This window comes from Athene cunicularia, assembly GCF_003259725.1.
Source record: "Athene cunicularia isolate RWA chromosome 7 unlocalized genomic scaffold, athCun1 chr7_part1, whole genome shotgun sequence".
Taxonomy (NCBI): Eukaryota; Metazoa; Chordata; class Aves; order Strigiformes; family Strigidae; genus Athene; species Athene cunicularia.
The window spans coordinates 25,025,779-25,047,852 of record NW_020799107.1 but is presented as its reverse complement, the minus strand read 5'-3'; the positions used below and the strand labels follow the sequence as shown (position 1 = coordinate 25,047,852).

The window sequence follows — 22,074 nt, the reverse complement described above, 5'->3', positions numbered from 1 at the left end:
AAGAGCACTACTTCTCTTCCTAGAGACACAGAAGAGGAAAACTTGGTACATGGAGTTGGATGCTGAGTAGCCCCTTGTTGTGAGTGCAAATGCAGGAGTTTGACAAAGCATGGACCTCAATGAGCATTCAAAATTAATGTAGCCCTAGGCTACAGACTAGAAGACTCTGAGTTGGGAGCCATATTTAGTTTGCATTTTTTAACTTCAGCCTGGTTTTACACTGTTTGTAGTATAACAGTGTTCGATGCTGTTGATTTAATGGGATGATGTGAAGAGTCAAGCCTGATTCAGTCATAACTGTAAATATTTATGGGGGTTGACATGTAAATGCCTTTCACTTACTTTTTGAGCATTAGAACATAATTGAAGTTGTGGATGGTATTAAATCTTGTTGATTTTTATCACTCTTTGTTTGGAGTTATTTGGAAGAGAACCATCTTTCTGTTGCCAATTAGTTAATATTAACTCATTTGTTCCAGTGTAGTTACTCACCCATAACTAAGGAGAGATGCTGCCTGCTGACCCAATACCATTGATATGACATTGCTTCAGCTTCATACCAGCAAAATCAGTATAAGTTCCTATTATTGAGTACATCAAAACAGATAGTTCATTAGCTTGCAAAATGATTACGATAGGATAGCTAATTCCTTGCTTGTCTCTGACACTCTTGTTTTTCTCTGCAGCTAAGCCTATAGACCTAGCTGATGTGTGTTTTCTGTGTGTAAGGAAAAGATATTGTGCCATGTCTTAAGATACCTAATTTTGGTCTTTTATTATCCAGAAGGTCTATAAGCATAATTGAGATGTAACCCTCTAAAAGAGGTGAAAAAGAAGAAATCACAACCATCCATTAACTGTAGATAATTGTTAGTATGAGGTGCTTTTAGACTGGCCTCTGACATTTATAAGATGATTTGCAACTGTCCACTGATGATGATATGATCTATGTAAGTTTCTACAAAATGTAGCCTAATAAGAAAAGCACTATAAATTATCACAGTCTTTAAGGTTAATTGATATATAGTCCATGCTGGAAGCTGTCAAGCACTACAGCTTGGCAGTTGTTGATGCTTTGTAGTATATGTTTATGTGCTTTTTCTAATTCCCAACACATTTCACATATTTAGTGCACAGGAGAAGCAGTCTAATCTACTTCATCTCCTCTGAATCCCTTATAAAAATCACATTGTTTTTTCATCTGCTTAGCACTCCCCATCGCTGAGTCCACTTCCTGCTTTGAAACCAAACTCTTAATTGTTTGTTCCTGTCTGGATCAGACTGTAAAGCCTTCAGGGATGGGAGTTTGCCTGGCTAAGTATTGGTAAACCTCCATCCCCTCCAGCTTAGATTATGCAGGCTTTAAGTAACCACCTCTAGATGGCAAAAATTGCCTCAAAAACATAGCCACATGCCTTGTAAGCCCAAGGGCAAAACCTTGTTCTTCTGCTTAACAAACTTCTCTGGCACTCTGTGTGTTTCACAATAGCATACAAAGCCTCTTAAGTTTTTCAGTGGGGTTTTACCTACACTGCCTCATCTGCTATGACTTTCTGCAGAGATGGTGCAACTAGCAATGGTTGCAAGCTATTGCAGCTTATGTCCTACATACAGCTCTCAACTAGGTGTATAGGTGCTGCCCTGCTGAGATCCCAGCATGTTATACCAATGCCCAGTGTAGTCTGTGAACCTGGCATGTTCTGCCTTAGGTGAGTCAGGACATATATTTTTCTTTCCTTATTTGCCAGTAATTTGTGTCACTTCAGAGCAGAAATGAAACCATCAAAACCCTTTAGAAAGCTGCTGCTGCATATTGACCAAAAGCAAATTGCCACAGACAAGCTGCTTGCTGCAACCATCAGGCAGCAACATTTGTAATGCACTGACAGTAAAAGCAGACCAGAATAAATGATGCAGAAGAGATGGAGTCTTGGTTCTGTTTGTCTAAAGCCAACAGGATCTCATGGTTGCAGTGCATTGTGAACCAGGTAAACCAGTGGGAATTGTCATTCAAAGTTTGTCCAGCAAATTTTGTAGAACGTTGATGATGCCAGTGTGCTTTTTCTATTAAAAGAAAGGAATCTGTGACAGGTGCCTGTCTTGATCACACTGTTTCTAATACTGCACACCAACGTATCCCCTCACACTGAAATCAGAAAGCATTTCACATGCAGATTCCTGGGACAGCCTAACCTGTTATTTTGAGGCTTACTCCTTTGTAGCATTAAGGAAGACATCGTTAGAGGTGATCAGCCTCTCTGTGTGCTACACCTCTCTGTCTTCGTGCATGTGAATATTGATCCTTCCCTAAAGTAAACTGGGTAGATATATAATAATTTCTCTTTTGGGAGATTCACTGGAAAGGTCTTAATGCACCACAGTTGTCTTTTAAGGAACCCACCAGCAAATACATCTTATGTTATGCCAGCAGAAGTCAGGCTGAATCTGGTCTCTAGTGCGTAGAGTATAGGGTAAGCATTGGAAAGGAGAAAAACCTGCTGCTTCAAGGCAAAGTGCTATCTTTTAGATCTGCATTCCTGGGCTACCTGCCCTGTGTTGAATGATATCGAACTGTCCAGTTCAAGTCATGGTTTGCTCTAAGCTTTCGCTGGGAGATAAAATCATATTTGTGACTTACCTTATACACAACTTAGTGTCTGTGGTTTTAAAACGCTGCAGGCTCTCTCTAGTCTTGCACATCTTCATAGCCACCGTTTTGAACTTGCTGCTTCCAACTGCCATCATCATTTGATGGCTTTGCTAGTTTCCTTTCATATTTCTGAGATCACTGAGAATAATTGTATTGGGTCAGACAAAAAGTTTGCTTCACTTGATACCCTACCTGACTGACTAGTAGGAAGCAAGCATAGAATGATGCTTCCCTGTGGATATCCTCCCTCCTTCAAGCTGTCCGAAGCGTACAGTCTTCCCATACTAATGCTTCTGCCTGCCTCTCGGTGTTTTGGCCTTTGTTTTTTTGTCAGTGAACTTGTCTAATTTTTAATCCTCTTGTGACAATGAGCTCCTCAATCTGAGCATGTATCAAATAGCACCTCTCTTTTTCTGTAATTTAAAGGATGGATTTCATAGCAGTTACTTCCTGTGGTGTTTGCTGTTAGTATGAGCCATTTCTGTCACTTTCTGGTGTGTATCTGTTGGTCTTGCCTCCAGAGATGGGAGGAAGACCTTGTTGCTTGATGCTATTTGCTCATTTCTCTCACTCCTTTTAAGGTTGTTTCACTCTGCTGGTCAGGTTAAAGACCTGATTAAAAAAGATATTTGATTTTTCGATACTGTATGGTATGTATAATTTGCAAGACACAAGTGCCTCACGGCAAAATATCTTTGCTAAACTCTGCTATAATTGCACGTTCTTGTTGCCAAATGACCTGGCAGTTTGTATTTTTTGATAATGCGCTTCCCTCTGTGTGGGAATGCTGCTGATTTCTCTGGCATTACCAGGTGAGCAGGACTCCGAGTGCATTGTGTAAGTATTCAGAGACATGCTTTCCCTCATGGGATGCAGAGTCAGTCTGGGTGGCTGAATGTTTTGTTCTGACAAAGCCAGAAGGAAAGACATTTTGGACAGGGCAGGTATTTGCATTGCAGAATGGTGGTGTTTGGCTTTTTGTGCCAGCAGGGATGAGCTTGTCTTTTTGGCTCACTCTCAGCTAGTATTGCCCTACCCCTTCCTACACCCTGTGCCCTGACAGTCCTTTCCAAGGGAGCAGGAACTAGTTACCTGCAGAGGCTCTGATTCAAGCAAGCATGTGAGTACACGCTTGAATCCCATTGATGTCAGTGAGACTTCAGCATGTTATTAAACATATGCTTTAGGGGTTTGCTGAAGTGTGGCTTAGATGCAGACACTGTCTGCCAGATGTGCTCTCGGAAGACTTGGAAGTCTCCCTGGTGTTGTCACATTTACAAGCTAATATCAGCAGGAAGCCTACTGGACACGTGTCATACGTCCTTCTGTATTCAGAGGGAAGGCACTTCAGGGGGAAGTGCTGTGTAAATGTGGCCAGATCCTTGCTAGAAATGGACAGCCTTGCTGAAAGGAGGATTTGCAGCGGCGTAAAGAAATCCTGCACCTTCACAACTTTTCTTGCTGACCTTACAATGTGCAAAATATGTATGACCTTTGTTGCTATTTGAATGCTCGCTTGTTTTGTGAAAAAGTACAACTGTATTTTAACCCCTTGTGCTGTTGGTTAATAGGCTTTAAATAAAGGTTGTCTCATGCACTTGCCTCATACCTGCAACTTAATGTGCATGGTAAACTGTATGCAAACAGGATGTGGAGCTGAAATGCAGATAGAATGACTCATTGAATTTTTTACCTACTGCTGTACTGTTTGGATTCTACAGTACTGTATTTGAGATCAGAGTCTGTCTGTAGGTGCATACTGAAATATGGAGGCTTTTTTATCAAGTAGGATACCAAGAAGATTTAAGGTTTTTAAAAAAATTTTTTTTTAGTGAGTTGTGATATAGGTGCAAGCTTTTCTTTTTGAGGGCATCTGAAAACATTTGCTAACAGTATTTGGAGTTGTCGCAAAGCAAAATACCAGGTGGCCTGTGTCCAAATAGTGATAGTTGGAGTTTTTTAGCTAGCGACTTGCTTGTGAATGTTGTTAAATTGGTTACAAGATATATGGACTCTCTGTAAGTCCACTGCATTGTTTGTGGAAAGCTTGATGGTAGCAGTGTTTCAGCACTGGGAAAGCAGACGTCAAAAACTGCAGTGCCAAGAAGTGAATTCCTTTAAAAGAGACCTCCTGGGAGCTCCCGACTTCAGCTACTCCAGCAATTCAATGCCGTGGTACCAAAGCATGGCATTAGGTTTCTCTTAAGTACTCGGGTGTTTCTCTCCCAACAAAATCACATAGTACTTGTTTCTACACTGGCACTGGCTTACATGAAAAAATAGTAACTTTCATGCTTTTCATGTGTGAAATTGAAGAGGAATTAGCAAGGAAATAGCTGGAAGAGGGAAAACTTGCTGTAAGTAGGAAAACAAGCATTTTGTTCTGCTTGGTTACTCATTCACAGATGTTTCAGGATGAAAATTTTTTAATATTGACCACATTGTGGATTCCTATTCTTTCTGGAATATGCTTTAATATTATAATTAAATGCTGAGAAAGGTCTGAAGTAGATGGAGCGGTTTGACAGCTTTTTGTGTTTTAATAGGACACTGATACAGAAGCAGTCACAGTCTCAGGTCTGCTGTACCTTGCCTGCATGCAATATTTGTAGTATGTGAAGTATCTGAGATCACATTCACTGGTGGGTTTCCTTTAGAGGATACCAAGAGCCAAGTGGATGAGTTTTGTTATTTTCTGGCTGAACAAGTGGACGATTCCTGTTTCAGGGTAGTAGCTGTCAGCGTGAGTGGAAGATTAACGATAGTGGTGTGGCTGTGATGCTAAGACTGTGAGTGAAGCAGGCTTTGTAGATGGAGATGATCTCTTCTGGCCACTATTCATTGCTACTGTCTTAAAAATCAATTAAACCTTTGTGGAAGACGTTTTGTAGTCCAGTCAGGGACACATTCTTGTCTTAGCAAAGACTGAGACTTAACTTTCAGATAACCCTGGTTTATGCGTTATCTGCAGTAGTTACTTAAAAATAACAAAAGCTCACCTTCTTTTGAGGCTTTGATAGAGGTACATCTGTCCACTGGTTGCCTTAGACAAACAGAAATCCCTGAGTTTAATACCATAACAGTGTGCAGAAGATGGGAATGAGGAGAATCCAGCCACTATGGCTTCAGTGTGAGTGATGGGAGACCTGTGGTTTGATTACTTGCTTTTTTGCAGATTGTCAAGGACAGATTTCCTAGTGCTGGTTTCGAAGTATAGACTTCAGACAACCCCAGGTAGTTCATCTTAGGATCAGCTAGAGAACTGGTGCTAGGTGTCTGAGCTTCCTGCACAATCAGGAAAGGGAGAGTGCCTTGAAAGGCTGTATTAATGCTCCTTGGCTCAGAGTTAGGTTCTGCCTGGGGCTGGCTGGGAGATCCTAAGCATGAGGATTTGTGAAAGCTTCTTTCTTCTTAGAGTTGAGGTGTTGAATATGTCTGCCCACTGAGGCATCTCTGTCCACTCAGGATTTATCCTTCCTTAAAAGTAAGCCCTGCAAAGAGGGGAATGAGAAAAGATAAACAAAAACATCATCCATCTTTTGTACTGAAACAATAACAGGGTGAGCAAAGTGTGTGATTTGTGGCCAGGAAGCTTCATTTTGTTGCCTGGCAATTAGCACAGACACTTGAGAAACAGAAAACCTGCCTTCCTATCCTGTTTTTTTTTATCCAATTACAGCAGAATGTAAAATGAATAAACTCTCATGGGAGGAGAGACCAGAATCAGGTCTTTTCTCTTTCAGCTAGCTGTCCTATCTGCTGGGGAAGAGTGTGAAAGTTGTGAATTTGCCTTCCCTCAGGGTAAGAGTGGGATTGAATTTGGGATCTCTCTTGTTTTGCGTGGCTGCTTCACAGTGTGGGCTAGTTGCAAAAGGTGTGTGCTATCACTGTTTCCACTTGTTCCTCCCATGGTTTATAGTGATCCCAGTGCTGTCTTAAGGGGTTAGATGTGCTGGGAGCACAGCTGCTTGTCAGGGACACCCTAAAGCCTTTTTGTGTCTGTGACCTGGGTTTGATCGCAGCATAGTTTAGCTGGGAAATGGCAGGGCACATCTGTGTAGGCATGCCTCAACTTGGGCACCCAAGCACTGAGCAGGTGAGATGCATACTAAAGGGTGCAATTGTGTCATTCATTAGAGTGTTTAAGGAGATTAATCTTGTATTAAGTTTTAAGCTGATGGGTTTAGGTGCTTTGGCAGTGGCTGGAGAGATGTCATCCTCTTGCTTCTCCTAGGATGGGAGTGTGACACTTTCAAACTAGCCACAACTTTGACACAGTTAACGTTAGGCAGGATGGACTTCTTGCCACAGGCTGGAACAAAGATGTCACTGGAGGTGAAGGATGTGAATTCTCAGAGTCAGTTGCCTCTTGATAGACTCTCCTGTGGATCTGTCAACAAACATCACCAAGCATTTCCTGACAGTCATTCCTAGTACACACCAGTTTTGTTGGCTGTGAAATGTGACTTCATTAATGTAAGGTTTTGCTCTGCTTTCATTCCAGGTCGTCAGAGCTGCTGAAGAAGCTGCTTCCACCCTGGCGAGTTCCATCCACCCCGAGCAATGCATCAAGGTGCTTTGCCCCATCATTCAGACTGCAGATTATCCAATTAATTTAGCTGCCATCAAGATGCAGACGAAAGTCATCGAGAGGATTTCCAAGGAGTCTTTGCATCAACTACTTCCTGACATCATTCCTGGGTTGTTACAGGTACAGATACTCATGTTAGAAATGCTTCTAAGCACAAACCACCAGTGAGTAATTTGTGAGGTCTGTGGCCGAAGAGAGATCGATGGACCCTCTGGGGCCAGATTTTGGTAAATTAAAGTTTTAATCCCTCTAGGTTTTTATATTTGAGCTTTTGATGTTTTTAATGTCAAAGAAAAGAAAACTCATATTGTTATGTGTACATTCTACAATTAGATGCCTTGGCCTGTCTCCGAAATAAGCCAGTAGCAGCCATGAAATAAATTTGAGCATAAGAGTTAGCCACGTTTTACGCTGTCTCTCAGTACATCCCAAGCAATACGTCTTGTAGTCTCCTTTAATTCTGCTGAGCTGTTCTGTGCTTTGATTGTACTTTGCACTTGAATTTGAATCTCAGCAGGCAGGCTTGTCCATTTCTCTTTCCTCTCTGAAATCAGGACTAAACTACTGGCTGACTTCATTCAGCCTCTTTCATGAGCCTCTTAGGCTGGGTGGGGAGCTGTGTTTTTGCCAGTGCTAAGGTTCGGTCTTACAATGTGAATTTAGCTTTCAGCACTGGCTGTAGCGGTGTTGTCTTCTGTTCCCTGCACAAGCAGCTGGCAGTGCCAGCAATTGGGATGAGGCTGCAAGCAAGAACAAAGTAAGGGGAGGTAACAGTGAGAGAGGAGGGAGGATGTGTGTGTGTTTACTGGGGAGGGATTACAACAGGCACAGATCAGGCTGTGTGAAAGAGGATATGTTTGGGTGGGTAAGACTTCAGTGGAGAACTGGGATAAAGAAGCCTCCTCATTGTGAGCATAAAAAGTTGGAAGGAGGAGAGCAAAGTCAGAAATTCCGCTTGTGCATCCTAGCATTTGTGCCAACTTTTTAGTGTCAGCTCTTGCAATTCTTTTCTTAAATCTCAACTTCTGGGAATCAGGCAATTCTGTATTGATCTAAACTTTTGTTGTAAAAAGTTTTTAGCCATAATTGTTGGAGACAACAATCTGAACAGTGGAGCTTCAATGCACTGGAAAAGTTTGGGAACAGCATGCCTTTAAAAAGGCAGTTATATTTGTTTTATTAAATTGCTTCCATGTCTTAAAACGGATCTTATTTTGGAGCCTAGTTTGCTGGTTTTCATATTGGAGCTGCCAGTGATATTTCCTCACCTTAGAAACTCATAGTGATCAAAGGAATCTACTCCTCATGTTTCGGAAATATTTGGGGATCCTTGTGGCTGAAGGACTGTGTGGAGGTCATCACCTGTGTGCTTGTTTACCATGCTGAGGGTATTGGCAGAGTGGTGAAGAGGTGAGGAGCACTGGATGGCAGCAGTGTGAGCACAAGCATGTAGCTCAGCAGCCCGCAGCAGGATCCACATGAGCAGATGGGGATCTCCATGCAAGAGCAGGGCTTGGCTGGGGAGAGCCATCATTCTTGCACTGGTCCCAGTGGATAGAGCTGGACTGTGAGGCACTCCCATGCACTGCATCTCAATACCCTCAGGCTGGAGAGAGCTTTGGGCCCATGTAATCTCCTGAACAAATGCTCTAACCATTGGGCTGTGTTATTAAATGCCAGGAGAAGAAGCAGCTGCTGCCTTGCAAGCAAGTCGGCAGGTGGGGAGGTGGGGTGATATGGGACAGGCTTTACCAGCCCAGTGCCCACCAGGCATAGCCCCCTCAGGCCTCAACACCGCATGGATCCCCCTGCCTGCACAGGAACAATTTGGGATGCGCACATAAGCAAAATGCCAGGCCCATAGGGAAACCTGAGGTCAAGCAGAGGCATCTGCAAAGTTCAGAAGGCTTTAGTTGAGACCCACAGAGAGCACCCTGTGTCCCTGCTGTCCCAGCAGTGGGCTGTGTCTCTGTGGGTGTTCCTCTGCTGTGAGCCTGGGATCAGCCTTTTTTCCACCTCAGTCCCTAATAACTTGATGTTTCTCTGAGCTCACCTCGGTCTGCTGGTTTTCTAGTTCAGTGCTCTTTGGGATTGCAGACTGTATTTTGGCCCTGCAGCTACAGCATCAGCCCTGCTAGCGGGCAGCCCCGGCCGTTCCACATCCCTCCTCCCGGCTTTCCCGGCAGAGGTCACCCTGCATCCGAGGAGCCAGCGTCCCGCAGGCTATACGATGTCTATGTTTCTCATGGGATGGCTGCTTAGTGATGAATCCCTGCCTGAGTACCTGAGTACAGGACTCAAGTCACCAGCTTCTGAGCGACCTGGTGGCTAGCTTCAGCTCTCCTGAAGCTGCCAGAGCTCCGGCACACCTACAGTAGTCTTTTCAACTGTGGTATTTCCTACCTGATGAGTAATGAAAAAGCTCCAGGTTACAGAGGCAGTTCAGTGTGTAGCACAGTGTTTAAGACTTTCTGAAGGCAAACTGGGAGCACAAGGGCTCTCCTCCAAGAAGTCCTGACCATCCAGGGTAGCATATGGTCATCTGAACTGGATGCAGGAATGTGTATATTTGAGTCCTAAGCTCATATTGGGAAACTGTTTATAGCTTAATGCTATAAATAACAAGATGTTAATAACTTATAACATGATAGTGATAACTAACATCATAAGGAACAAATAGGATGTACTTGGGTGATTGTATTATCTCGCTCATTCAGGTTGCAAACTGTTACATTAAGCAGGGCCTTCCTGTTCATTTATGTGGTCAGTCACATTTGTAAAATGTTCATCAGCTCTTTAGTATATTGCTCTGGAAGGATGTTAGTGAGTGCTGTTTGACTTATGACCTTTTTTTTTTTTTCTTGTTTCCCAGGGTTATGATAATACGGAGAGCAGCGTCCGTAAAGCTAGCGTATTTTGCCTAGTGGCAATATATTCAGTAATTGGAGAAGAACTGAAACCTCATCTCGCACAACTCACAGGAAGCAAGGTACAAGAGTAATGCATCTCCAGTGTTTTCATACTAACCCACTGAATGGCTTGCACTACCAGCAACAAAACTAGTGGCTTCGTGGTAGCTCTGGGTCAAGTTCCATGCCCTCTGTTAAATCCTGTCTCACCTTACTGACACCACTAGAACAACACAGCACTTGCTCAGCAGTGTGAGCATTTGCAGTCCACTAAGCAAATTTTGATGGTGTTCAGGGATCGGTTTCATGACGCGTTTGATCCCGTGTAACTGCAAGCTGCCACCAAGCAGGTCCTTCCCACTACAGCCATGTTTACCTTGCCCCTTCGGCATTGCATCAGGGGGTGACTGTGCAGTGAGTTGGATCAGCTAACTCCTCTTGCTGAAAACCAGATCTGCAGTACAAATTAATTAGCTTTCAGTCTGGTCCGTGGCTGCACAGGTAATCTAAAGAGTGTTAGGAACACGTGGCTGGGATGGGTGGGAGAGCAGATCCTCTCAGCAGCAGGTTGCGATTAGGGTGGGTAGAAACGCAAGTAAAGCTTCATTCTTAATAGCGTGGCATATGTATCCCTTCCCTCCTGGGACACCAGCAAGCTCGAGTGACCCTTCAAAGGACTTTGTGCCCTGGAGTCAGGTTAGCAGCAAAACTCAAATTCTGACCTAATCCTGCAAGTGAAACCAAGTCCTAATTCAGCTCTGTCCTTCAGAAAAGAGCTGGCATTTTGTGTTGAGGCAGGTGGTGGTTGATTGCTTTTCAGAGCTGCTTAGGAAGCTGTCACAAGATTTTTTTCTCCTGTTTGAAGTCGTCATACCCAAGATTTCTCTGCAATTTTAAGATGAATTCTGAAATTTTTTCTGAAATAGTTCTCTGCATGTGAATAGCTGCTTAGTTCAGAGGGTTTCATTCTGTTATTTTGAAGCAGTAATTTCATTCATGGGTAGGAAGTGTGGTATAGTCCAAAACAACCTGAGACTGAGGACACTTGGATTTTATTTCTGAATTGAGTTCTCTTGTCCTTAAACAAGTTACTTGTGCCTCCAAATTGCTCTGGAAAGACACAGCTATGGGTGCTGTGGTTTACCTCATTGTATTTGAGCAGTTATGAAATCCCCCTATAAAATACTGTAGAGACTTTATTATCCCAGTATCCTAGGTGGCACGGACTTGCCACCACCACCACATAACTATAAACATGTGAGTAATTCTGAGTTTACGCAGACTGCCTGCATGTTTAAAGTTAAACATGCGCGTGAGTCATTGCAGGATCTGGAGCTAAGGTGGTAAGGCAGAAAAACAAAACGAACCCATGCAAAGGAAGTATATAGTCATAATAGCTGCAGTTTCACTAGATGTACCAAGTCAGTGAAGATATTTAAATGTCATTGAAAATGAACTTTTTATAAGGCACAGAGAGTTTTGGGTGTTTCCTGGCTCTCTGGTTGCTGGTGTGCCTGCTGCCCCACTGACCTCCGTGGGAATCCTGCTTGCCCAGAGCTGGCAGCAGGATTGAGGTCTGTGAACTGATGGCTGCTGAAGTGAAATGCAAGAGGTTTTTCTAAATACCATTAAATCTGTCAGTAACTTCAGTGGCACTAGGCATACCCTCCTGCCTCTGTTCTGAAATATATTCAGCTTTGATTCTGCTTTTCCTCCAGAGAGCCCAGTGTCAGCTCAATCAAATCTGAGTTCACCACAGAATGCAAGTTTTAAGCTTTGCAGTTGACCTTTGTCTGCCTGTTTTTCCTGGCATCTTCTCCTGATGTTTGTTTCTTTCAGATGAAGCTACTAAACTTGTACATAAAGAGGGCCCAGACCACCAACAGCAACAGCAGTTCCTCTTCAGATGTTTCAACGCACAGTTAATGGAGATATGTGGACATATGTGTAGACTTAGAAGCAATCAACGGTGCCTCTCAGAGACCTTTCTGCTACTCTTCACTGGCGCACTCCATCAGCTCAAGGAGGCCATGCAGATATTTATTGCAATCAGTATTTTAGTCCCTTAAAAGCTTTTATGTAGAATCTTACTGGTATTGAATGTAAAGGAAGCAAGGTCTGTGTTGCAGTCTTCATTAAAAGTGAACAACAGAAAGCCATACTTAAACATATTTGTATAGCCTGCTGAAATCTCAGAAATATGTTTAGGTTAGCGTTCCAAAACTGAGTCCAAGGACCTGGACACATGTAAAGGTCAAACAAATCTTGTTGGTTTAGTTCATACCCAGTTTTTGGTTTTTGTGTGCTAGTTACCTGCTCTCTCCCCACAGCCATTCTGGCTGGGTTCTCTCTTCTTACAAGTCTTGTGGTTCTGTTTTGTACTCCCTGTTGCCGCTTGCCTAATGTGCAGGGCTCTCCAGGGAAGATCTTTGCAGATGTGGCTGGATTCCAGCCTCACATGCTTTAATACTGAGAGATCTCAAGTGAGTAATGAAAAAGTAGGTTCTTTTTAAATGTCTGAGTTTTTGTACATAGCTCTTCTGACAGACCTCTGATGGACTGATTTCTCTGTAACAGCTCTCCAGCCAACTGTGCTGTGCAAACCAGCTGGGCTCTTGCTCCTTTCATTAACTGTGTAAATATTTCTCCCCTCCCAACCCATTCGGCTCTTTCGGCTCTTTCATATTCTCAGAAGACTCTCCAGGTTACTTGTTAAGCCCCAAAGAGAACCTGAGACCCAATTCTGGGACTGATTCCCGTGAATGGGACACTGGAGTTAGGTGGGTGAGTGTTGGATTAGGCTCTGCGTGTGTCCGTGGTTGGGCAGTGGGACCTGGCAGGGCTGTATCTCAGTGCTGCCTTGTGAGGCTATAGCTGCATTTTTCTTGAAGTCTGTAGCATCAAAGGGCTGATCTGCTGCTCTGAGCTGACCCACTGGTTTTGGGTGGTGAATGGCTTTGTCCCTGCAACTCCTTTGTGCTCTGGGCAAAACGTTCATCCCAGAGGACAGAAAGGGTGTCTGAACAGAAAGGCCCCATGGAAGCACCTGCTGAGCCAGCTGGGACAGTGCTGGTTGCCTGCCACAAGCTCCTCTCCTGTGTCCAAATAGCCTGCAGTGCTGTTAACAGCCTTCAGAAACCTCCTTCCTCCTGGCCAGCCCCGCGCACAGCCCTGCTGGGTACTCTGTGTTTTGGAGGAGCGTGGGGGGCCCTCACTGGGCACTGCTGTCAGCAGGGTGCTCTGAGTGACGGAGCAGTGGGGAAAATCCCTTTGCAGCCTGATGACACAGACCAAGTCGGAGCCAAACCAGCAGCAAATACCCCATGGCACCACCCTTTCCTAAAGGGAGCCCCTTCTTTTTGCAAATGGTGAGCTCCCCCTGCCTCTCCCTGTAACCAGGGGAAGCAGGACGATGCTAGTGCTGTGTTTGGCCCTGGGCTGGATCCTGGATGACAGGCGAGCGCTCCCCAAACCTGCAATGGATCAGAGCTGGGGTTTTGCCCCCAGTGCCAGTGGTGCAAGAGGATGGTGGACCTGCAGCTGCACTAATGGATGTGTGTTCCCTGGCTGCCCTCAGTGCCTCAGCTTCTCTCCAGCCCCCTCCATTTCCCATTTGGGGAGCTGAAGGGACACCTTGGTAGTGCACCGAGAAGGTGAGTGTTTCCAGTACCGCAGCAGGGAGGTGCCATGGGGAGGGTAAAGCCCAGTTGTCCTCCCTTTCCATCAGTTCCTCTCTGTGTCTCAGCCCCAGTCCTGAGGAGCTATGCTGGAAGGTGGTCCTTGGTGCTAGCTCCCCTCCCAGTCCCCAGCTCAGGAGCGATTGGGGCTGGTGGGAACTATGCGGGATTGGGCTGCAAAGCTTGTTGCTCCCTTTCACTACTGGTGTGAGAGCAGAGGAGGTGACCTGCTCCTGAGTTTATCAGGATGTGTCCAGGTTTTTACTGGCTGCAGGGCTAGTTCCCTCATCTTTCCCAGTTAGTAATGCTGTGGCAGGAGAAATCATGCGATCCTGGTGGGTGGGATTCCCCCAGGGCTTTTCCGCAGGCTCAGAAAAGCCATCCTCGCTAGTGGGAGGATTGGCTGCTCCATGGTTGGTGTCTCCCTTTCTGTGGACCATTTCTTTTCAACATCTTTCAGTATGCTTGTTAGAATATTCTTTTTTAATTTTTTGAATGATTCAAATTATTTTAGTTTAACACATTTATTTTCCCTTTTGAGGAAATACTCAGCCGACTTGTTGGCAGCAGTTAGCTGTCTTGTTTGAATTTCTAGTAGTGGGTTTGGGTTTTTGTTGGGGTTTTTTGGGGTGGTTGTTTTTTTTTTTTTAATTCATATTCTAACTGCTTAGTATTTATGCCTCTCTTTCTCCCTATCTCAGTTCAGCATCTTCTGTTCCAGTTCTGGGGTTCAGAAGGTCAGCATAGCTGACCAGATGGCAATTAGTCCCTTCCAGCTGTGGTGGAGCTTGGTCCATCACCATTTGCTGTTTGTTTGGTTTGTTTTTTTTTTTTTTTGAATGGCACACTGTAGCAAATCTCCGGGAATTGAATTCCTTCTCAAATGTTTTTATATATTTTATAAAATCCTGTTAGTATGCACTGAGAGTGAACACACTGTAATGTCCCTGAACTGACCCTGGCGCGTGCGCTGACACTACAGTAGGAGTTAACAGCTCGTCCTTGGAAGGACACGTGCAACCTGCTGCCACTCTAGCGACAAGCTTGTGCTTTCCAGTAATATTGGCACACTTGGGGCTGCAAATGGTGGAACCAGGCCTTACTTTCTGAATCCGATTCAGTTCTGTTTGTCAACAGATGCTCATTAACGTGCTACTTAATTTTGTTATGTGAGTCAGTCGAGGACTGTTCATCCTTTGAGTACTCTAGAAGTATGTTATACCTGTATACAGTAGAGAGCATTCTGCTTAGGTATTTATAAATCATTGCGTATAATGTACATAGTAAGGTTGTTTAGTATGTTGAACATGACCTGATTTGTATTTTTTTTGTGTTTCCTTTGAAGTACTCAAAGGGCTAGCTCTGAATGTCACCTCTCTGATCTCCAGCGTTCTGACTTCAGCAAGCAGTACAATCATTTTGTTTTCCTTTCAGCAAGCATAAAGGTCTCTCTGGCTACAAATCACAGTGTCCACGCACGCTTGCAGAGAAAGATCTGCATGCCGGCAGTGCCTCACCACACCGGTGAAGCTTGTGTTCACATTCTCCCAGCAGTAGCCACCTACTGCAGCTGCCTTTTTTTTTTTTTTTTTTTTTAAAAAAAAAAAAAAAAAAAAAAGGAAAAAAGTGTATTTTCTTTGCCCACCATGCTTTAAAAGTCTGAATGGGAGAAAACTCTCAGCAGACAGCAGCTCCTGGCTGCAAGGTTGCCGAAATCTCAGATGTGGATGTTTTTTCTGCCATTGGCTGCACCAGTGCTCCGTGGGCATGGGCAAATACCGGATCCATCCGCCCCACAGGTCTACGTACTGTAGTTCTCATGTAGTGCAGAAATAATCGAGGCATGTGGCTTTCTTAAGGTACACTATGTGTGCTTGCCTGGATTACAATACAATACGAGACTGTCTTTTTTATTGCTTATTACTAGCTTACCAATAACCTGTATAAGTAATGTAACTCGCATCTTTGTCATCAAAACCTTTTCTCCCCACCCCTTTATTTATCAAGCATAATATTACATATTAAGGGACAGAAAAATAGACCTTTGTAGTATACAGCAGGACGTTGCTAACAATGTTTTAAATGGAAAGTAAAAACTGCTCTGAAAAAAGCCAGCCATGAGAAGTTACTTTGTTGGCACCGTGTTCATGCGCATGTATTTTTTCTATTTTTTCCGCTTTTGTCATGTTACATCCATATCTGTATTTATATCTTATTTGTTTCACTTTTGAGTGTATCATGGCAATTGTACAGATGTTTTTTGTTAACATTTACGTGATAGAATTTGCTAAAAAAAAAAAATTAAAATAAAACCTTTTGAGTTTGCCCTAGAATAAGTGGAAGTTTGGTCTCTTTTTGGGGGAGAAATGTTAAAGTAGATTTATTATCCAGCGCAGCTTCTCAGTCCAGCAGCTTTTGCTTGTAAAGAATTTGCTCTTATTCCTGCCCTGTCTGCTGTGTTTTCATTTATTAATTACAGGGTGCGTGGTGAGCTGGCTGTTTCCTACAGGCACCAGTCTGTGAGTGGAAGTGGGGCCAGTGGGCAGCTGATCTTTTGGGGTGTTGGTCTTTTGCTGTCAGCTTTTAAAAGCTTTTGGGCAGTCATCATCTTGGGGGATTCTTGCGATGTTCCAAACTGGAGAGCTGTATGGTGTTTGAAAGCTGATGGTCTTGTGCAACGTCAAAACTCAAGGAGCAAGGGCTTTAAAAGATTCCTGTGTTGTGAGGCTTTTAAGAGAATTGCAGAGGTTTTGAAAGACATGGCAGTACAAATTTGGGTGATGACGTGTTTGGGGAGGTGAAGGGGTACTGAGTCTCTGTGCCTGGTACCAAAAGACAAAGAACTTGAATTTGAAGTGGCTGAGGAGCCTGAGTGCTCAGGTGCTTCTGTGTCACCCTGGAGGAGAAAATATCACAACTGGAAAACCTGTAGTGAAGCTGTGCCTTTACACTAGGGAAACGGATCCCCTTAAGGTATGACTTTTACTTGACGCTGTTCCTTTAGCATCAAGATAAAAGGTGCTCAAATACCTTGTGGGTGCAAGGAAGTCAGGAGGGCTCAGGAGGTTCAGATTTCCTGTGGGAGACTTCTGGTGTGAATATTTGCAGACAGAGTACATGGAGAGTGTTATGGTGCGTAAGCACCAGCATTCAGGACATGGTGGTTCTGGCCATGCTGGATAAGGCACTGCTAGTTAAACTATCTTCCCTCTCTCCTCCTGCAAATGGATTATTTTATCTGCCCTTCTTACTCCCCACCTAGTTACTGAGCTAGACCAAGTTTGACAGTTTTTTTGGGAAGTTTCAGACAAGTGATAGTTTTATTTAGCTGCGTACCCTTTGCAGCATCATCAGCCCTCACTGATGTCTCTTTCTGCCCTGGCGCTCTTGGCTGCCACCAAGCACTGCCTGTGCCCTCCCAGAGATGCTCCTGCCTCAAGGTTCAGGGGCCCAGCTGGGAGTGAGGAGCAGTGATCGCTCTCCCTGCTGCAGATGGACCATCTCGCTCCTGTGATGGCAGGGTCTTTATTGACTCTGTGTCAGAGCAGTATGAGGGAAGGTTCACCCTTGCCCAGTGACCTTCTTCCCAGAGCACTTCCCACGTGTGTTTTCCCGAGCAGTGCCAGGTACATGTGGTTATAAGAAAGGGAAGAGTGCTTTATTCATTCTCTATCTCGTCTTGTGTCTTGTAAAACTCCAGATGCTGGCCTAAATTAGCCTTACAGCCCTCAGGGGTTTGCAAAAGCTCTGAAGTCCAAGGCATTACAAATGTGGTATTAGACAACTGGAGCTGGGGAGCTGCGTTTCACTGACACGTGCTTAAAACACTCACTCCTTGCAAAACCCTTTGAGGGGGCTGAGGAGAGGGACATCCCGCAGATGCAGAAATAGGTCATTCTGGCAGTTTGTGCAAGACTCATGCAGAAGGCTGTCTGCGTGGCCGGAGGTCTCCATTCCCTCCAGAGCACCCGGCAACAAGGGTTGGATCAGAGAAGGCTGGGCATTCGCCTACTCCATCTCCAGAGAGCACCTCTCTGTACCCTGTGACTGGGTTTTGCCAAATGCTCAGGTTATAAGGAAGAAGGCCAACGTGGAGCTGCAGCTGCTGGCTCATCACCAACCTTTGCCAGATGCACAGAGCTCCTCTAGGAGAAGTTGTCTTCACCCAGCCATGGCTCGTGCCTCCAGGTACTCAATGCCCAGGTCTGACCTTTGGCTGATCTCCTTGGAAAATACACAGATACAGGCCTTGGTGCCAAGACTTGCACTTTTGGGGGTGCCAGCACTGGCTGCACCTCTTTGCTGCAGGAACAGCACAACAGAAGGCAACAGTTTTTGCAGGATGCAACCACAGCAAGTGAAAAGCTCGACAGGAACATCCCAGACCAGTTACTCCCAATGAAATACAGGAGCAGAAGAAAATAATCCTCTCAGTCTCCTGGCTCCTTCTGGATTTTGGCATGTCCTTTAGGGCTGAGATTGCAGTGCATTGACAAGGGGGTTTTGTTTATTGAACCACCTCAAAGTATCTGTCTCTTGTAGCTCCTTTGTCACAAAGTCCCCTGTTGTCCTAAACTACAGGATTGCTTCACAGATGGAGAATGAGGAATGTCTGTCATTGCTGGCTTAAAGGGTTTTGCTGGGCTCTTCCCTACAGTGGAGGACCAGAGTTGCTGCCAGCAATTAAAGGTAGTTAGCAGATTCTTGGCTAGCATGAAGGCTTGCTCTAAGCACTTGCAGCCCATTCTCAAATCATTTCTCTGTCCTGGAGGGTCTGAACTGCTGCTGGTTTCTTTGCAGCCCAACACTTTGCAATCCCCCTCAAATTATTTTGCGATGCCCTCCCTCCCACCAAGGGATGTCCTGAGGAGCATCTCAGTGTGTATCAGCAGAGTTGCACTCATGGACCAGGTGCCTTATCTTAATTTGCTCCAGTTAAAGAATAAGATGTTTTGGTTTAAAACCCCTGAGAAAGTGCAGCTCAGCTGATCAGTGGTAACTTGTTAAATTAAATAATCCCACTGCTTCTGATTGTGCAACCCAATTGCTTGCTTGTGCAACCCTCATTTACCCTCCCCGAGCAAATACCGAACACCCCTCTCTTCCCTTTACCAACCCAACACATTTTTCCTGCTTTGCCTTTTCATACACCCATGAAGTATGGAAAGGGCCCTCCCTGGTGAGTGTGCCCCAGCCCCGATGGGAGCCTGCTGGGAGGTGGCTCAGAACAGAAATGCATGTAATACTGACCTCAGGGAGGAGAGGACAGGCCATAAATCTGTGGCAGACCATTCCCTGCTGTGATGGGGAAAAAAAAGTCCTGCAAGGCTTATGGGAAGCTGCTGGGGCAACAAGTCATGGGCATAAATTAAACCTGAGCATCAATCAACCTGAGCTGGGATGGAGGAGGTGGTCTTGCCATCAGACACTGGGTGTGTTTGTTTAGGTCCGGAGAACAACCATCACTTGTTGTGATCCCCAGTCATGGATCCATTCGTGGGTAATATGGGGTTATAGCTAACATGTGCATGTAAAATGGGTCGGAGAAGGTTGTTTCAGTAGCAGGGGCAGTATCCGAGTGCCCGTGCTGGCAGGGCAGCGCTCATGTGTGGGTAGGAGGATGATTACGCCATTGCAGCTGCTGTGTTCCCCTGGACCACTGCAGCTGTAGCACAGGAGATGCTTACTTGTTTCAGGTTCTCCCTGGGGATCTGACTGCAGCCAAAGTCTCCGGAAATATTGGCCCCTTAAACCCAAGGCCCTTACACAACATTACTCTGCTCTCCACGCTCTTTGTCACAACTTGGCAGGTACTCAAACAGGCCAAGCAAAGCCATTGCTTTCCAAAAAAAAAAGGTTATTTATATCCACACTCAAGTGCCAGCCCATTAACCAGGAGCCAGCAAGCCTCCTTGCTGCCCGGCCCAGGGGCCAGTGGAAATGGGTGCTTGTCCCGTGGGGTGAGGATGGTGCTCATGGGGCTTAGAGAGACATTGGTGCTCTGAGGGACCTGTGTGCCAGGCCAGAGGGCTCTGCAGGAAACAGTCGCTTGGCCACAATGAAAAGGCAAGAGCTTGCTTGGGAGCAGCTGAGTGGGCAGCAGAGGGGAAAGTGAAGGCAGTGTAAACCAGACCAAGCTAACACAGGGCTGGGGGGATTACAGGGTGTTGGAGAAGCTGCTCGCAAACACATCGGGGACAAAGCAGTCCTCCAGAGCTGAGGGGTAATGAGTAATTAATAAGGAGAGGGATGAAATTCATAATGACTCAAAAATGGCTGAGATAATGAACTGCTTCTCTTTAAATCCACCTTTAACAAGAAAGCTAAGGGAAAGGATTTAGATCAATTAAGAAGTAAAGAAAAGAAATCTTGTAAAAATAGCTATTGACACAAGCAAGTGAGAGAACAGCTGGAAAGTCTCTCTGTGGCAGAGGCAGCAAATGGCTGAGGTCTATGGCTGATGGGAGTTTGGGAGGGGAAGATTTGGTTCTTAAATGATGGAGAATTGCAATGAAACCCACCTGGACCCAGCCTCACGTCTGTGCAGCCGTCCTGGTGCAGGGAGTAGGGGCGATCCCAGACCAGCCGGCCCCATGGAGTCGCTCAGCCTCTGGAGGTGCAGGAGGTGAAATGGAGTGAAAAATACTCCCTGATGACTGCGTGCTGGCTCAGGAGCTGCATTGCTGGTGACATGGGACAGCATGTGTGTGCCCAGCACACAGCAGCTTCTGGCTTAGCGGTCTCCAGTATGGGCAGCGGTTGCTATCCAGGTACCAAACCCCAACTCTCACCTAAGCAGCTTTGATACCTTTCTTTCACAGAATGGTTTGGGTCAGAAGGAGTGATTACAGATCATCTAGTCCATTCCCCCTGCTGTGGGAAGGGACATCTTACACTAGTTCAGGTTACTCAAAGCCCCAACCAACCAGGTCTTGAACACTTCCAATGATGGGACATCCACAACCCTTCTGGGCAACCTGTTTCTGTGCCTCTCTCATTGTAAAAAATTTCTTTCTTATATCCAGTTGTAATTCTACCCTCTTTCAGTGTTGCAGCCCCTTCTCTCCTCCTGCAGATATACTTCTTTTATTCTGTTTAGGGTGCCCCAAGGGCCAACATTGAGGTTTAGTTTTTTTCATCATGAAGCTCACCCTCCCCAGACGTGTGTGTCTCTGCTTGCCACCACTTTTGGTGAAATCCAGACCTGGGAAAGCAGGAGGCTGAGCTAAGTGCCAATGCCCAATTTCTGTATTTAATGGCTGTGTATGTGAATTTGGCAGGGAGCTGGTGATGTCAACTCACTGTCCTCTTGCTGATGAGCTCTGGGGTGCCCATGGCAGGGAGCAGCAGTGGGTAGGGGCCACAGTCTACTTCTGTGGGATGGAGCAGCCCTCTGCGACCATCAGCAGCCACTCCTGGGAAATGGGTATGTAACGGCCCTCAAAACGACAGCCCCCATTACCTTCAATCCTATCAAAGCTCAGGGGTCACAAAAGAGGGTGGAAATATTGGAATTGTCCCTAAAACCTGTTCATTACCTTCCTGTTAGAATAAATATTTTTGGCTGACTCTGGCTGCCATGCAGCAGCACACTGGGATATTCTCTTCCTTGTCCTGGTGACCAAACTTATTTACACCTGTAACCCCATCTTTTCCCCGTTGTCCTTGCTGAGGAATAGCTGCTGTAAGGTCCATCATGCCTGGACCTGCCTCCTGCCCCCTCTGAGGGTGCCCCAGTGCAGGGTCTCTCCCATTTCTGTGCTGAAATGCTCCCTCACAGCACAGACTGGGGCTGGCTCAGCATCTCTGGGCAGGTTGGTGCTTGGGGCTAAAAGGGTTAAATGGATGGTCCTGTCACAGGGGCAATTTCTCAACTGCCAGTCTATAAATAGGAGCTGGGTTTCTAATCTGCTTGCCACTCATTTCCACTCCCTGCTAGTTTTTTCCTGCTTTTACCTGCAAGGAGGTACCTGCAGCTGCGACAGTCTGCAGCCCCGCAGACGCTGCTGGGAGAGTCCTGCCTGGTAAGACTCACCAGCTGTCAGTCCTCCTGTAACCCATCCTAATTGGAAAAAAAAAAAAAAAAGAAAAAAAGAGGAGAGAAACAAATCCTCCCCTGGCAGGGGCTCCATGGCCCTGGTCTGTGCTGCGTGTCCTGGTCTCAGATTTACTCCCTGCCTTGCCCCTCCAGAGCCATGTCAGAGCCATCTCCTGTTTTGGGATACGTGAAACCCCAGTCCAAGAGCT

General features: G+C 45.4%; 1 protein-coding gene across 22 annotated transcripts in view; it reads left to right on the top strand.

The window, feature by feature from the left end:
* Positions 1-14,205, top strand: part of CLASP1 (cytoplasmic linker associated protein 1) — a 176,948-nt gene extending 162,743 nt beyond the window's left edge. For 17 of the 22 annotated variants that reach the window (XM_026852674.1, XM_026852681.1, XM_026852667.1 and 14 more), the window contains 3 exons: positions 7,155-7,361; positions 10,114-10,230; positions 11,990-14,205. In XM_026852674.1, the coding sequence (XP_026708475.1) occupies positions 7,155-7,361; positions 10,114-10,230; positions 11,990-12,076 (411 nt within the window). In that variant the 3' untranslated portion in view covers positions 12,077-14,205. The remainder of the gene's footprint in view (positions 1-7,154; positions 7,362-10,113; positions 10,231-11,989) is intronic. The other 5 variants (XM_026852662.1, XM_026852678.1, XM_026852676.1 and 2 more) reach the window with 1 other exon arrangement.
* The last annotated feature ends 7,869 nt before the right edge of the window (positions 14,206-22,074 follow it).